The 17,674-nt window shown below is 34.1% G+C and overlaps 2 protein-coding genes across 2 annotated transcripts in view; one reads left to right on the top strand and one right to left on the bottom strand.

Annotated features, from left to right (window-relative positions):
* Positions 1 to 4,456, top strand: part of LOC117110035 (ester hydrolase C11orf54-like) — a 31,394-nt gene extending 26,938 nt beyond the window's left edge. The window contains exon 7 of the mRNA XM_033252601.1: positions 2,499 to 4,456. Within this exon, the coding sequence (XP_033108492.1) occupies positions 2,499 to 2,672 (174 nt within the window). The 3' untranslated portion in view covers positions 2,673 to 4,456. The remainder of the gene's footprint in view (positions 1 to 2,498) is intronic.
* Positions 4,457 to 16,117: 11,661 nt separating this feature from the next.
* Positions 16,118 to 17,674, bottom strand: part of LOC117110059 (F-box only protein 39-like) — a 2,630-nt gene continuing 1,073 nt past the window's right edge. Inside the window, exon 2 of the mRNA XM_033252642.1 lies at positions 16,118 to 17,208. Within this exon, the coding sequence (XP_033108533.1) occupies positions 16,258 to 17,208 (951 nt within the window). The 3' untranslated portion in view covers positions 16,118 to 16,257. The remainder of the gene's footprint in view (positions 17,209 to 17,674) is intronic.

Below are 17,674 nucleotides of genomic sequence, written 5' to 3'. Positions count from 1 at the left end.
CTGGACACTTTTTTGTAAATAGTTTCAGTTGGCTCCTAATGTGAATATATTATGCTATTATGCCCTTTTGTTATCTGTATATGTTCTTTGTAATCCTAATGTTTTTCACAATGGAATACATTAACAAATTGAAATATATTTTTTAATATTTATTATTGCTCACCATAATGCTCTTGCCCACACTATCAAATTTTCTTTGACCAAAAACTGTTGTATGCCCATATATGGTCATGATGTACCTATATATGGTCATGATTTGATGTCATCATGAACCCATTTAGGTATTCAATAGTCTGGACAGGACATAAGATGTAAAACAATAAAATGGTTCACAAACTTCAAAACTACCTGAAAATAATACTTCTACATTTCTACTTCAGTATTAACTTAGAAGATCCAAAAATTCATCATTTACAACACTTTCCAAAATTACCTTTCGTAAACATAGTAAAATGCTAATATATAAATTACCAATAAAACAACTTGAAATAAATGAACATAAAACATTTACAATACACACTCGATCACAGTGACTGAATATAAAGCAAATTTGCCATTAAACATATATTATATCGGCCAGTCATTTAATATCCACCCAATATTGAATTCTTCTGTGATTGAAGATATTTACGTCAACAAATTTTTTTAATGGTATTAACCCATCAAAACATACTGATCTGGTAATATATTTAATTTACTGTTATGTGAATACATCTAAGGTTTATATACAGGTATATGATATTTGCGATTATATTTCATCTTGCTCTAATTTATGGGCAGTTCTGTATTGTGAGATTATTATTTCAATCATGTTTTAAGAAAAATCCTTAAAGAATTCAGTTACTTAATTATCAAAGTGAGTGGAAATTATTTAAAATAATGCATAGTGATGTATTTAAATTTTTGTTAAAAGTCACGTAGTAGGGTTTTTTTCCCCTTTTTTTACATCTTTTTTGACGAGAAATTAAACCAAACCGGTTCGTAAAATATATTAAGAAAATAGTAGCCACTGAATTTATTTGAAGTTTTCCAATCCATTATCTTTTGAATTTAAGATTCATGAATTTATGTGAAAAAATTGAAACATTAAGACCACTAAATAAGGCGACAGTCCTAGTTAAACCTGTATGATTATCTGAAAAGTAAAAAAAAAAACACCATGTTGGAATGTTTTTGATTAATGTTTGTTTTTTTCTGAATTATCCCAGGCTCTGGAGGAAAACATTTTTTTGATATGTTGTAGAACTGATTTTTTTATGACAGAAAAAAGTAGTTTGATCAAAAACTGAGCAACAGTGAATGAGATACAGATTTTTGAATATTCCCCCAGTTGTATAACTGGGCGAAAAAGGTGTAAAAATGGACGGTTACGCCCCTCTTTCCCTCTTTCAAAAATCTGTATCTCGTTCACCGTTCCCCAGTTCGTCAAACAAATTTTTTCTGTCTTAGAAAAATCCGTTCCACAACATATAAAAAAATTTTTTTCCTCCGGAGTCTGACTTTAAAATGGCCACTTTTGAAGCTTGAAATTTATATAAATTTAAAGTCGGTTACTCACTGCGTGCGGCGGCAACGCGACAAGAACACATGTGAATACGCGGACCCAACTGATCGTCTTTTTAATGAGGATGCAGGGGCGGATCCAGAGATGTCCAAAAGGGGGGCCCGAAATTTGGGCCGATCGAGACAACAATGCCTCAGGGGGTCCGGGGGGCATGCCCCCGCGAAATTTTTGTGTTCTAGACGCCCGAAAATAGCATTTGAGGCGTTGTGGCCTATCATTTTTTTCTTTTTCTTTCTTTTTTCCCCTTTTTTTTACCTCCCAAAAGTGGGGGGGTGGCCCGGCCAAATCCGTCCCTGGGATGCATTCAGATTGCCACTGACACTCAGCAGACGGCGTTGCATCGTCTATCGCTCGCCGGAAGCAAATGTGGATTCGTCGTAGTGAGTGTCCGGTTTAATATGTTGATCATGGCTAATACTTGTGATTGCCATTTTACCAAAACAAATTTTTTGGGATGTGTTTTAACACAAAAGACTTCTTTGGCATCATTATCATGTGACATTATCACCATCATGACCATGATCATCATCATCATCACTATCAACATATTATCATCTATTGTTTTGTTAGGATAGAAATGAGTTTCACAAGTTTAGGGTATTGCTGGTTATGATCAATTTAATTTCTAACATCGTTAACACAAACGCACAAGAATGCATCTTGGCACCAAAATTACATACATTAAACAATACATGTCACAACCAGTCTCGATCATTAACTAGACACTGTCAAATCCTACATTATAAATTAATTCCATTGCCTCTTCCATTGAGGTTGACGTCTATTTCATTCAAAATTCTTTAAATTGATAGGCTGTTTAAGGTGATTTTTAAGCTGGTAACGTCCATACCGAACTAACTGTAAGAACAAATCATTATTGAACCCATCATTTTATCTATTGACATTTTTTTTACCTTTTTCATTTGTTCATTAGGGACTTGATTTACGTCTGGAACATTCCCATGGTTTTGGTCACCATGGCGTGGGCGGTCATTACCATTATGATGTTACACCTGATGAGGTCGTTTACGAAGCTTACTATCAGGTAGCTGAGACTATCTATCGAGTTGATGCACCAACGGAAACACATAATGTCGGGCGAGATTGAAAAGGGAGGAGAAAATTACTCTTATGTTTATCTTGTAACCCAGTTTATCGCCCAGGTTGCATTAAAACCACTTTGAAAATTTGCATTCTTTAATTCTATTTTAGGCGAAATAATTATATTTTTTCTACCCTCTTTTAATCCGTTTTTTCGGCACATTTGTTTCTTTTTTAGGCAAAACATTGTGGAATCATGCAGAAATTTTTATAATTTTGTACCCAAAGTCCTGGAAATATTTTCAATGAATTAATCACGTACCTGTTTAGTTTGAGCAGAACAAAATATAGCAAACAGCCTGCATTAGTTCCAATTTAAAAACCAGGTTAACAGCGCAACTTGATTGAATCGGTGTTATGCGTAATGGAAAGTTTTATGTGCATTCTGTGTGTCCAAAAGTTTTGAACTTTGAAAACCATGCTATGGTCATGCAATTGAGCATGCACTAATACTTGGCTCATAGTACTTAGGCAGGATTTTCATAAAACGCATTGCATTTGTCAATCCAAGTGCAAAAGGTGGTACAACCTTTCTTGGTCTAAACTAATTTAATGCAAACGGCTTGCCGATTTTTGTTGATTATTTTGCAGTGTTGATGCCCTCAATACATGTTCCGCACGTGAAACAAAATTCTGCCGTAGTGTAATTTTTCTTGAGTGTAATGGGACACAACTCATATTGAAGTGAATGCAATAAAAGGTCTACGCAAATAAGTGTACTAAGTTAATGACACCACTATTCAGGTTAGAACAAACCAATCTAATATGTCTTTAAATGAAAAGCTAAAAATATATTGTGTAAAAGGTACCTGAATGTACTGTATCTATGACATTTTTAATATGCTTTTAAGTTGTTCTTGTCATTCTTGATTGTAAATAAAATATTGTGCATGTGTAGATATCTTTTGCAGTACATGTTACCATGTTCAGGATGTTTATATTCTATAAACGAATGAATGGATGAAGTGGGCTCACCAATATAACGACATGAAATGAGTAGCCTGTCACATTAAACTTGACGAATTAATGTCGCTTAAGGCAATGCGTATCATTGAGCACAATAATCTCATCAGGTATTTAACATAATCGTTGTGATATAGAAATTCATTGATTATTGAATTACGACATACTGACTGTTTTGAGCTATATGACTATACAGTACACACAATAATAATGCAAAACGTTATTGCTATGTGATATTTAAGTAAGTTATGTTACAAGGTTACAAGTATTTTTGCCATGTTTGCTTTTCTGACTGACTTCGAAAGTCAAACAAGGAAATATTTTCCTCAACAAGCAAAGCAAATTTGTGTGATGTGCCCATATATGGGCTTGATGATGTCAAAATTATACCCAAATATGGGCATATCAGTTATTTGTCATAAAATTTGATACTGTGCACACACCTTAATAGAAAAATAAGAATTGGTTTTACACAAAATAATTATAAAGGTGGAATCACCAGAAATAATACCAGATACTGTAAGTTTAAGATAACTAAGTATAAAGTATATACTCCAAATAAGGACAGACGAACCATTGTGATTCAATATTTTTATTTAAATTAATACTGTTCCTATAACTTATTCAGTCCTTTAAATCTGCAATTCAATGGTATAATTGAATTTTTGAGGGTTTTTTTTTTTTTCATTTTTTCAGTACAGTATATCCTTAAGGCAATCTGTACAATTGAACACATCATCAGGTGTATTGATCGTTGGGATTATACTAGTAGAAGTGGTGATTGATTAAGTTCTATCTGATTTGATTAAAAAGACATGGGGCGATTCACGTGTAGTATCCAGTTTTTTTTTTTCTTAGCCAATGGCAAAACACTTGATTATAAGTGTCTCTCATAGCCATTGGCTATGAGAGACACTTTCAACTAATGGCAAGATAAGGTTGTGACTGTGATACAAAGAGCTTGGGAGTTCAAACAAGGTTTTTAGCATCGTCATAAAATATACCACACAAGAATCGTTAATTCTTTATTCAAAGTCACTGCTGAAAGATTGATTATGTAATTCATTAGTTAACTGACTGATAATGCTGTAATGTAATTGGCAGGGATTATGTGTTTAGATCCACCTACACCAACAATGCAATGCAGTAAATAAGTTCATCTGCTCAGTTGTGGGATAGTAGACTGTTTGATTAATATTGATTGACTGATTTATTGATACATTTATTGATACAGTGAGAGAGAGAGAGGAGTGAATGAGTTAGTGGAGGGAGGGTGCAGGAGGAATTTGATCACCCCTCTGTTGGATAGGCCTGGACCCCACTGTCATCTGACGCCACAATGCCTATTCATAACATAGTGATCTAAAAGTACAATATGGACCATACAAATCATAAAAACCCATGAACCCGATCAGGGATTTTATTCTGGGACCCCGACCCCCTTGGTTCGGACCACCACTGTTGGAAATGTCAGACCAGCGTCGGCAAATTTCTGGAGCCACTGCTGTGAGGGTGAGGTGTGTTAAAAACGTGGTTGAGTGAGATTATCTTTTTTCGCATCCAACTGCAAGCAACTTGCCAATTCCACGATGGAACAATACTTAGTGAGTGGAGGTATTTCTTAGTAATTAGTCCGGCCAAAAAAAAAGGGAATTGAACTCGGTCCTAGAATGAGAAGACAAGCACTAACCACGAAGATAAAACTCACTTCATATTAAGTAGGTGTATTGAGATTGGAATAAATAACAATGGTTTTCTGTCGCCATCAATTCCCAATTTTTTAAATATACTCTGTATGTACTTTTGAGTTTATCGCGATACCACATACCATTTATTTCATGCAATTTCACAAATATTAACATTACAATAATTATCAATGTAGAGTACTAAAACAAGTAAATTGTACTATATATTTCTACACCCTCTTTTAGTTTAAACTGCCGTACCGTATGTCCTTGTGAGTTTAGGGAAAATAGAGATCCAAACATCTGTAAATTTCTTCAACATCCGTCTTTCTATATTCTAATATATTTAATAACTTTGCTTACGGTGTGATGTGACATTTGCTTAACTGAAATATGCGTAGAGACTTTGTTCATACTTATTTTGACTGTCAGATCCATCAGTGTTGCTAATAGTAATAATAAATGTAGTATTGCAGTCATCATCATCTTGCAACTTTAGCTAGCAGCCTGCTTCTACTGAACACGTTTCCTCCAATTTATGAGCTAAATCATCGTTCTGATAACATTGATCGATTCAGTCCTTGTGATGTAAACGCAATACTTCAGATCAATTACCCATCAACGACATTTTAGACCAGTAAAGCGTTTTTAATTTACCAATCCATTTATAAATAGTTTTTATCCAAACAAAATGACTGATTTATATGATGCCCTAAAGCCTATCTTTGTTTTTTTTCTATCAATTACATATGCCATACTGGAGAAGACCTTTGTGCTATACCTGTGTTCTGATGTACTATATGTCACACATGGTGTGTGACAGTTTTTGTTTGTTCTTTTTAATGTAGAGAATCAGTTTATCATGTAAATGTACAGATCCATTATAGGGATATATTTCAAATAGTCATATTTTATTTTTGTATCAATTTATTAGAATAATAATCATCATCATCATCACTATCAGTTATTATTTTTATTATAGTTATTGTTATGATATTATTATTATTATTATTATTATTATTGTTGCTGATACTTTTGCTATTGATTTTTTATTACTGTTATAATGAAATACCATTATTGATTTTATTAATATTATTATTATTATTATTATTATTATTATTATTATTGTAGTATTATTTTTGTAATTATTATTGCTATTATTTCATTTATGACAAATGTAATAAAGATCCATATGTGTATTCCAATATATTGACTTGTAAAAATGCAATGTAATCATATTCGAAGTGTGTTTAAATTTTGCAATCATGTACACTTTCTTTACATAACATTGCAATAGTTTAAGAAGTAGTTCAACGTTGATATAAATTACACAGCAGTATATCAATCATTTCACATAGATCTTTCCAATAAAGATAAATGTACAGATGTATGATAGAGATATATTTCAAGTAGTCACCTATTTTTTTATAAATTAAATTAGTATAATTATCATCATTATCAGGTCTTATTTTTATTATTGTTATTGTTATAATTTTATTGTTATTGTTGTTGCTGATACTTTTGCAATTGCATTTCTATTGCTGCTGTTATCATATTATCATGGTTTTATCGTTATTATTATTATTATTATTATTATTAATATTATTATATTTTATAAATCATCAATAACATTTCATTGCCAAACAGCGTAAGTTTGCATTAATCTACTAATATCAAATGTACTATTGCATTTATGCAATATATAATGCATAAACGTGTAACTTCATCATCCCTACCAACGTTCACATCAACCGAGGATTTGAAACATGCCATTAATTCTCCTGTTGCCGGCAGGCCAAGATAAAGTTCTTAAGATATTTATTATTATTGTATTACTTTCATCATCATTATAATTATTTTTTGTAATTATTATTGCTATGAATTGTAATCTTATATATGCAAAGTCTGTTTGAATTTTGCGATCATGTACACTTTCTTTAACATAACGTTGCAGTATTTTAAGAATTAGTTCAGAGTTGCTTTTCACATAGATCTTTTAGAGTTATGATTGAATAATAAATTAAATAAATGATGGTAAAGCCCCGGTTGGCGCATTCCCTTTGATAAAAATGTTAACAGAATACCGTAATAATATTTCCTGTCATTTAGTGATTGAAAAAGACTAGTCAATCGTTACCGATGGGACTTAGTTTTATTGATAGTAAGCCTTCATATTTTTCTAATTTCAGAAAATGGGTCATAAATACCGTTAGGTTTATCTATCATCCCATTAATTTATTCAACAATTTCCTCTTTTCATCAATTCATTGTTTTACAAACCAATTTGTCCAATCCATCCATTAATTCACTCCTCTATCAATCTATCTATCAACCATCCATCCAAATTCCACTCACTCATTTATACATTTATTTATTCATTCATTCAATCAATCGTTTATGCATTCATCTATTCATTTATACACTCGCTCACTCACTCATCAACACCCACCATTACCCGTCCAATTATTAAATCCATTCTCCCATCTATCGGCCCATATGCCTATAACTCGCATACTCAAGCTATCGGCTATAATGGATTGTCTTGTAATACTCTTTATAGTTTACCACGCACGAAGAGGGTATTGCAGTGACATACAGCAGGGAGGTATACATTTTTATACATCCTTGCTTGCAGTAAGATATTAAATCACACGGACGAACATTTTAAATTTTACGAAAATCACATTTATCTAACCAAAATATAGTCTTAGAGACAAGGTAAATTGACCTTAATGGTGCAGTAGAATTTTTTAAAGCTCTTTTATAGAAAAATAAAACAGAAAAACTATTATAAAACCTATAGTATAAACTTTTTGAAAATACATAAATTACTTTCAAAAGTTGTCATTATTCAGTTTGATTCTTGAAGGGGAACCGGGTCATTTCAACGCCGCTCCCCACTCTCCTCTGCCACCAACTGTGCTTAGTTCAACCATTCTACTGTCATCTCGGACACAATCCATCGATCACCAATCTTAACAAATTGCTAATTCCTTTCTACTTTGCTATTCTTTAAGCTTAAAACCCCAGGAATAATTTCATTCTTTTTTCAACTGGTTTTAGTCAACCCTTTATTAAAGCGTTCTAGATAATGTACTCCCTTTATTGACTTTATACGAATAGCTTTTTTTATTCTGAATATATTTCACCTCGTCTCTGTACTACTTCACTACACCTGATGAAGTCAGCATAGACTGCTGGCGAAAGCTTAATAATAATAATAATATTTATTTGGAAATCGCTTTCAAAACAGCGGCACACATCACAGTGAGCATGTGTATTTATTAATAATAGAGGTTAGACTATTAAGTGCTACTAGTGTTTATATTTTAAACGTGAGACTAATTGTCTCTGCTTAGACTGGTAACACCTGATAAAGTTGTCAAATTACGTTCACTTTCGGAGCATAAAACTTCAACTGGTTGCTATAATATTTTAACTAAAGTGACCATCGCATCCTATATCAACATGCCGTTTCCAGCTTTTCAAATCTGCCTAGTAAAATTTAAGGCATATAGGCTTATCCAAAAAGGAGTGTAAAATATGTAGGACAATGCAGATTTGAATTCTTTCTGTATTATGAAAATAATAGCATTTTGAAATGTTATTCGTTATTGATTCAGTAAAACAATATAGCACAAATTTGTCTTTAATTAATCTTGTTAGTAATCTTCAAACAAAGACATCAATTCGCACCTTTTCGTGGAAACAGCGCATCATTGGACGGAAATTAGTGAAATTTATATGGCAACATGAAAGGCAATTATTTATTCTAAATGATAATGACACAGAGAATGTGTAGCAATTTTGATGTCAAAAGAAGCGACTCTTAATTGACTTAAAGTCAATAAGCAGATGGACCATCAAAGCAATAATTGCATAGGTCTACTTTAAAAAGACAGCAAGAGTTAGAACTGTAGGTCTGTACATACGCCACGCTACATAGTTTGATGCCAAAGTTAGTTTATGAGATAATTAAAGCTGTAATGGGAAGACATAATAGGTTAGGAAAACAAATTGAACAGTGGAACTTATGTTGTGAGCCTTTTATTAACGAAATCCCGAAAATGGATGTATCAAACTGGACAGTTGTTGGAGAGGTTGAACTAGGAACCAGAGGCTACAGCCAAGATGACTTAACCACTATGAAGTACAGTAAAGAAATCTATCACAAAACTATGTTAAAGGATAATAAGGAGTTACCTAGAATAAGCGATTACCTAGAATAGGCTGTGGAAGAACTGAGTTATTGAAGAGTGATGTAGCCTATTACTGCCATAATAAAAGATTTGATGCAATGTCGGAGGAGGATCGACCGATTAATGATAGTCGGTATACCTATGCTACTCATAAAAAAAATCGTATGCCATCCAAGCGACCCCAAGAACAACCTTCAGCGAACTGAAATACACAATAGATGACAGATCGAGGAACGAATAGTCTGCCTTTAGCAGAGGTGCTATAAAGTGCATTAATGGCAGTCAACTCGTCAACTCTACATACACCTTCGACTTCATGTTCAGAGAAAGCATGCATCATTATAATTATGGATAACCGGGAAAAGTAATAAACCCGGTCAAATCATTATAGAATGGGATTTTAAAATGTACAATCATCACCTATATCAAATACTCTACAGATAAAATCAGAAGAAATCGTTGGGAGTCAAAGCAGACATAAAAAGAGCAAGATTAAAGTGAACGAAATAATGACATAAAATGAATACAGAATTAATATTAATGTCGGAAGATGTCGTGCCCTGGAGCAGTGGTAACTGATGAAACACAATCAGGTAACATGCCACATAGACCAGATAATTTTAGTTGAAGTATGGATCTATAAAAGCGAGCTCATTTTGTAGCTCTATCTATGGTTGAAGAGAATATGAAATTGTAATGTTCTTTTTCTTAACATCCATGCACAAGGTACAGCCAAATTTAAAGCAGGCTGCGGGGGTGGGGGAGGGGAATGATATCTCCTGATATAAGAGACGAAAACAGTGTTTGACGAAAGACTCGGGGACGGTAAATGGGATACACATTTTTAAATATTTAAAAACCGTCCTCTATTCCAACTTTTCCCCCAATATTTTTAAATATTCAAAAAACTGTATCTCATTAACCGTTACCGAGAGGGCCAAAATGCCTCAAAGGTTTTTTTCGGGCGTTTAGATCATTTAAATTTCACGGGGGCTTGCCCGCGCACCCCTTAGGCCCTAGGTTATTGTTATCTCGATCGGCCCCACTTTCTCCCCCCTTTTGGACATCTCTGGATTTTTTTTCATAACACATTATTCAGCTCTGTATCATCAGATGCCTTTAATATTCATGTTTAACTTGAAAACAAAGGTGGGGGGGGGGGGGGTGGTAGGGGTTGTAAAATCAGATACCATACATCTAGTGTGTGTTACGGATACCATCCTTTACTATTTAATTGGTATGTACCTGACCTACCTTTCGCATATGCCGCAGTATACAGATGACATCGTTCTATTTAGAGTGATCAATGACTGAATTGATAGTGTCAAGTTGCAAAATGATTTCGATGTTGCAGTATGGGGGAAAGAAATGATGTCGTTAAATAATAAAATGTGTAAAGTTATGTATGTTAGACAGAGTAGAAAAATCTAGGCCTATAATGATGACTAAAGTATCAATCATCTACAATTAGAAACAACATTAGATATTTGCCGGAGAGTATCTATTACAAAACAAAACTCAAATGGGGACAACAGGTTGACAATGTTGTTGCTAATTATAAACGAATTCACTAAATTTACTGTTTCAAATCGAGAGATTCTAATAAGATGGTATATAGTACATATATATCTGTCTCTTTATAATCGAGTATGGCAGCCCAGTATGGCTGCCATTTCATCAGACGAATGTCGATGAGCTTGAGAGCATCCAAGGACCTTCACATAGATATGTTTTCCATTCTCTAATCCTGGACATATCGCGCATCATAGCACACTATCTATAACGGAAAATTGTTTTTGTTTTGTCCATTATTATCTGTCAATATTTCTGCCAAAACCCAGTAATAGAGAATCACTGGTCATTTAAAGTTTGTGCACCAAACATCCAGAATTAATGCTTTTTATAATAGTACTTTTATTAAATTCCCAAGAGTTTGGGATTCAATTTCCTGAGATGTCCAAGATCTGTATGTCATAAATTTTCAAACGATTTTCTATAAAACTCAAAGGGTAATGTATAAAAGAGTTTTAAAATGTATTATTTTTTAACGACTTACCCATTTTAGATAATGCTTTTGAATAATGTTGGTTGTGATATAAATTTATATCATAATTTGTTTTGTTTAATAGTTTGTGGCATGCTAAACACTGATTTCTTACTACTGTCTCTTATACACATCTAGATGTGTATAAGAGACAGGTGTTGTATTGACATATCGTAATATCGTAGAGTGCGAAATGAATTGCCTCCAATCGGCTTCGAACTTCTAACAAAAGCCTCAATGGCCCAGTTGATTAAGCCGTCTGCATAGACAACGGAAGGTCCTGGGTTTCAATCTTGGTTGGGAAATTTTCGCACTCGCAGGTTCCTCTTCTTTACCGTTTACAATGTATATATAATAATAATCACAATCATTTATTTGGCGTCCTTCAAAAACAGACCAGAGCGCTGTACAGATTAAAAACATAGTTAATGATCAACATGTAAAAGGTAAAAGTAAATTATTTAAAAAAAACAGCAATGGAATAATCATGAAACATTTTAATATAAGTTAACATTTAATGAGCTTAAAATACCACATTATACCTAAAATAGCTATAAAGCGTTACCGCAAGACCATTCAGAATGTATCTCTTCACGTGTAAAATTTCTTATATAAAACAGTATCTCTTTGGAAATCTTGTCTTGTTAAAAATGCTTAAGAAGAGGGCGTATAGTGAACGTGATATGCGTAATTATAAATAATGATAACAGTGCAATAATAGTAACAGCAATGTTATTACGTATTGTTCCTATGCCTATTACAATGCTACATAATTTTCGCAGACAACACAATTTCTTTTACTCAGTCTTGGGAAATGTTATTAACTTATTTCTTATTAACTCTTAGTTTAAAAGTATTATAAATTGATGTAATTCAAATTATATCGATTTTTTTTTCTTCTTAAAATCGTTATCGATAAATGATGTTATCATAAATAAATGGAAGTTCGTTATCGTTGGAATTAAGTTATGAAAGTTTATACCTACCTCTGAAACACCACACTTATTCACTGTTCATTCATTGATCTTTCTATACATTCATTCATCCACCTACGCAAGCATTCATTCATTTCTACTTAAAATAGTCATCTTTTAGGTCTGCTATTTCCCATTAGACTTAGCTCTTCATAAATAACTGGTCTCAATATAACATAACTATTAAAAACATATCATGAATTAGTTTTCATTATAAATCAAAACTAACAGAGCGAATAAGCTAGATTTATATAATCATTAAGTGAAGTTCGACGCATTCAGAGTATAACATACTGTAGGCGGGAAGGGGGAGGAGTGGGGAGAGGTTAATATAATCATGTAGTAATGGATAGATTAACAACATTATGAAGTGGATAGAATGCTTTTCTAATTATATTTCATACATTCCGTACACAATATTTAAAAATTGTATCTAGTATATACTTTAATACAATAAAGTAATATACCGTATTTATTCGAATTAACGCCCCGGAGCGTTTATTGTTGAGAAGGGTTTTTGAGGGGGAGTTTGTTAGAGGGAGGCGTTTATTCCAGATGAGGAAATAATGTTCATGGCGCTCCGTGTAACATAGGTTGAAACCGAATCTGACAAAAAATGTAATTGCCTGTTTGTGGGTGGTGATGAATAATCATTATATGATCTTGAGTGTTGATGGATTAATTAATATTAGTTGTATGATTAGAAAAACAGAAAACTATTGCATTCACAATTACCGGTTTGCTTTACTGTTGATTAATGGCATGAATAATTATCATCGGTCTGTATAACAACAGATGTCTGAATTATATAATTGTAAAACAATGCAACCACAGGTGTTGTCTGGTCCTCATTTTTGTATGTAGAAAGGGTAAACATTGTCGTTGCACCTGGGTATGCCTCATCTAATTTTATGCTGCAACCTCTCATGTTTTAACATAGGCCTAATCTTTATTTTTATCATCATCATCATTATCATCATTATTACGATTATAATTATCAATTTCATTGGTATTGCCATTTGTCATTATTATTATTATTATTATTATTATTATTATTATTATTATTATTATTATTAATATTATTATTATTATTATTATTATTATTTTTATTATTATTATCATTTTATATTTACATTTTGGGCGAATCAAGTGGCCGAGTAATATTGGCAGGTGTGCCGCTGACTACAGCATTAACATCGGCGCTGGTTTCAGCCGCCCAGGGTTTGGTTGGTGGTTGGTAGAACCTCGGACAAACACTTAAGGATTTCCAGTGTATTATAGATCTGACTCGTGTACACTTTTAAGAACTCATTGCATCTTTCGGACGAGTAGAGGGTTATCCCGATGTTATGGTTCATTTCAGCCCCTGATGTAGTAGAACGATGTGAACAGTAGATAAATAATATATTTATATTTTTGTTATATACTGTAATGTAATGTAGTTAAATTTCCATTCAATTTGTTCCATTCAAGTAGTTATATTTTGTACGGCTTCACCAATTTAATGTTTTTATTCGTTGAAAGAATATGATGGAATCGACCTAGGCGAGAATTTCGAAACCCAGTTTGCCGAATGTCAGATTGCCGAGTCAACTATGCCGAATCCAAGTTTGTCGAATGCCAGTTTGCCGACTCAAAAACCATGAATCCCAGTTTGTCGAAACTCAGTTTCCCGAAAGTCAATTAAAAGCAGTTAAATATTAACATCATAAAATGATTACGATGAAGCACTTTCTTACTATGACTGCATCTGTACGATTGAGAATTCATTTAGAAGTTATTGCAATGCAATGCGAAAAGTACAGTATACAACGGTGACGGCAAGATTCGACAAACTGAGTTTCGTCAAACTGCGTTTCGGCAAACTGGGTTGGCATGATTTCGGCAAACTTGGTTAATTTCGGCAAAGTGGCCATAGATTCAGCAAACTGAGTTTCGGCAAACTGGGTTTCGACAAACTGGCCGGATACCGATGGGGACTGTCCCATTCGGAAGAACTTTATTCTTCATAAAATATCAAATGACAAGGATCTATTTTAGTGTATTAATTAATTAATTAATAATGAATGTTTTTAATCTTCCAATGGAAAGAATAGTTTCATTCGTTGAAAGAACTGTTGCGTTCGGCTCCACCTCGTAAATAAATAAAACATTCCAATCTGCAGCTTATCGTATTATGTATAATAACCTAACCAAACATTTCCTGAAGGCGAATCCATGTACTGTACATATATTTTCCGAATCAATACAGTTGTGTATGGAACGCCGTACATCCCAAGTGACCAATGAAACTGTCAGTTACATCTGCTGGTTTCAAATTCTATGCACATCAAACGCCAAAAAGGCATGCCTAACGTTCTGGCATGCCAAACTGACATTCTTTATATGACCCAGGTATAACCTTGGTATAATTTTATAAAAATGAGTTACATCCGTGTGGTTATATCCCTCTGTATAATTACCATTAGGCTTATAGATGCCTATGTGGCGTTTCATATTCGACGTTGTTTTAGAACACGTAGTATGCTAGCTTAGTTTTTAGCTCCGTTTCCTTGGTTTCACTGATATTTCTGTTACCATACCGTTCGTCCAATTGTTAAATTACCATTGTATACGTTCTTCAGTACACAAAACATCTCACTTCACATCGCATGTCTCCCTAAACACCACAACTCCTCTCACCACTCAATTTTTCCCAAACACTTTTCTCCGTCTACAAGAACCTTTCCAAAAATATCATTCTTCACACACTTCTTACCCAGAACATTTTTTCTCCTACATACGAATTTCACCCACATTCTCCAAAAACGTCCCCTCATCCACTCTCGCTCCTCCAACAAACAACGTAGTCCCACACAGTGTTCTTCAAACATCTCTTTCCATAATCTTTTTCTTCTACCGCAAACAGTCCCATGTGTACTAGGCCTACTCTCATTGGTACGCCATAATGCGTGGCAGTGCGAGAGACCCATTCGTACAAGTGGGTGCCTCTTCCCTAAAGTATCTCATTAAATTACTCATTTAAAAGGGTAAATAATTTTCAAATTTCCAATGAGTGCATTTACAAAAGCAAGTATGCAGCGTGGTGGTTAAGATGATTACCTTCCAATCCCAGGGTCCAGGGTTCAATTCCTGTCAGTGTTAAAAAGAATTTTTTTTCTCAACCAAAACAACTCACTCCCTTTGTGTAAAGTATTGTGTGTATTGTCTTGTGAAAGGGATGGTCACCTACAAGTAGGACAGCCTGTATTTTGCTATTGACAATCCTTGGTGCATGTACTGTGTACCTAAATAAATAAAATAAACACAGGATTTCTGTAACAAACGTTTACTACGAAAATCCTTACCTTGATTACCAGTTGGTCCAACCAACGTATGGATAAGGTTGATTGGTAACTTACCTTATTTGGTAACGTAACTTACACAAAGTAAGTCATTTGTTCAGTTAATGAAGACAGATTATTGTTTAATCGCAACAGACTCAATGAAATGCGATTGCAACTACGACATTGTAAATTTTATTATATTTTTTATTAGGGTAGCAATTGTGATAATACATGATATAATCTTACCTAAAGCTGAAAAATGTAAATCGATTACAAAGATTAAATGATTACTTTGCCAGCCCTTTGTCAAGCTCGAGAATCAACCGAACTTTGCCCTTTCTTTATACTAAACATGATTCGTCAAAAACGTAGAGCAAGGTTGTAATTAATAAATGAGGTTGTTATAACCAGGCAGTCGCTAAATACGGATCCATCAGAAACTCGTACGTACAGTTGTGCTGTGTTACTAAATTTTGATAGTCTTCAAACATCACCGCTGTTTCAGCGAATCCATCGATGTGGTCTAGGCCGTATCCGATATATCTAAAATGCATTGGACCTGGCGCCAATCTATCCTTATTGACAACTACCTGGAAATGATCGAACATCTCTTGTAGGTACTCCACCAAGATTCTACCATGAATTTCCAAGTAATCAATATTTATACAGTTCATGATGATTGCTAAAAACCCATGGCTCATTGTTCTCCGAACCTGATTGACGTCTACCACCAATCTCTCCAATGACATCGGAAACGCCTTGGCAATATGCCTCAGCAGACGATCAGGTTGGAAGTTGTCCGAGTTATCATGGCCAAGGATCTCTAGACTAGTCAATTGCATGCTCGATACCAAGATTGGCTTTAGAGCAGAAAAACGCACAATCTCCCGGCACACCATCTCCACTGTCAATAGCGGCATACTCTTGTGCAGCTTTCTCCATGACTCCTCTTCGACCACGTGATTATGTGTGTCTTCGCGTCGACACTTGATCACAATTTCCTGAAGAATACCTCGTTTGTGTTCCGACAGAGTTACTAAGAGGTCGTCTGATATACAGTTATAGTCGATGTGCAGCACACTAAGGTTTTCGAATCGACCAATGGCTTCTACAAAACTCATCTGCGTGTAGCCCTCTTCGTGTGTTTGCAGAAGCTGGTGAATGTAAAGGTTCGAGAGGGTTTTGCCGGAGCTGGTTGGCAGGCAACTGAGCAGTTGAATTGCTTCTTCAAATTTGATGCATATACCAGTAAGGTCAGCTGATTCCAGTCGATACTGAACTCGCAGAAATCGTCTCAATGATCGTAAGACTCCTTTACGACAAACTTGATCCCGATCAAATCGCATGTGGCGCTGTTTAAGTAATTGTTAAACAAATATATATTTAAAAACATACATAATTTCTTTAGGAATTGCGTGGTTAACCAGCGACCCAAATATATATATATATATTATCAAATAGACATATAATTAACATTTATTCAGAAAAAATCCACAACAAATTACAAATTGCAAATTATTTACATATGCATCAAAAGAAGCGGTGGCTTGTCAGTTTGAATACCAAACATACAAAACATACACGCACAGAATACATAGTAAACACATTAACATTTTAATTTTTAAATTTGGGATCGCCCACAATTGCCGGCACCTCCAGGAAGGGGAAATGCCTCAGTGATCATCACGTCATAGTAATAATACCGTGCGCCTCAGACACCAAGACATCTCTGACAGTGTACTGCCCCGGAAAGTGCCAGCGATCATAGACGACTCCCAAGAAAAGTTTTCCTTAATAAGTATTTAAAATCATCTCTTT

The sequence above is a fragment of the Anneissia japonica genome, unplaced genomic scaffold, assembly GCF_011630105.1.
Source record: "Anneissia japonica isolate Jap-2015-1 unplaced genomic scaffold, ASM1163010v1 scaffold287799_len804019_cov200, whole genome shotgun sequence".
Taxonomy (NCBI): Eukaryota; Metazoa; Echinodermata; class Crinoidea; order Comatulida; family Comatulidae; genus Anneissia; species Anneissia japonica.
The sequence above is the reverse complement of the archived record's forward strand: the minus strand, read 5'-3'. Positions and strand labels throughout refer to the sequence as shown.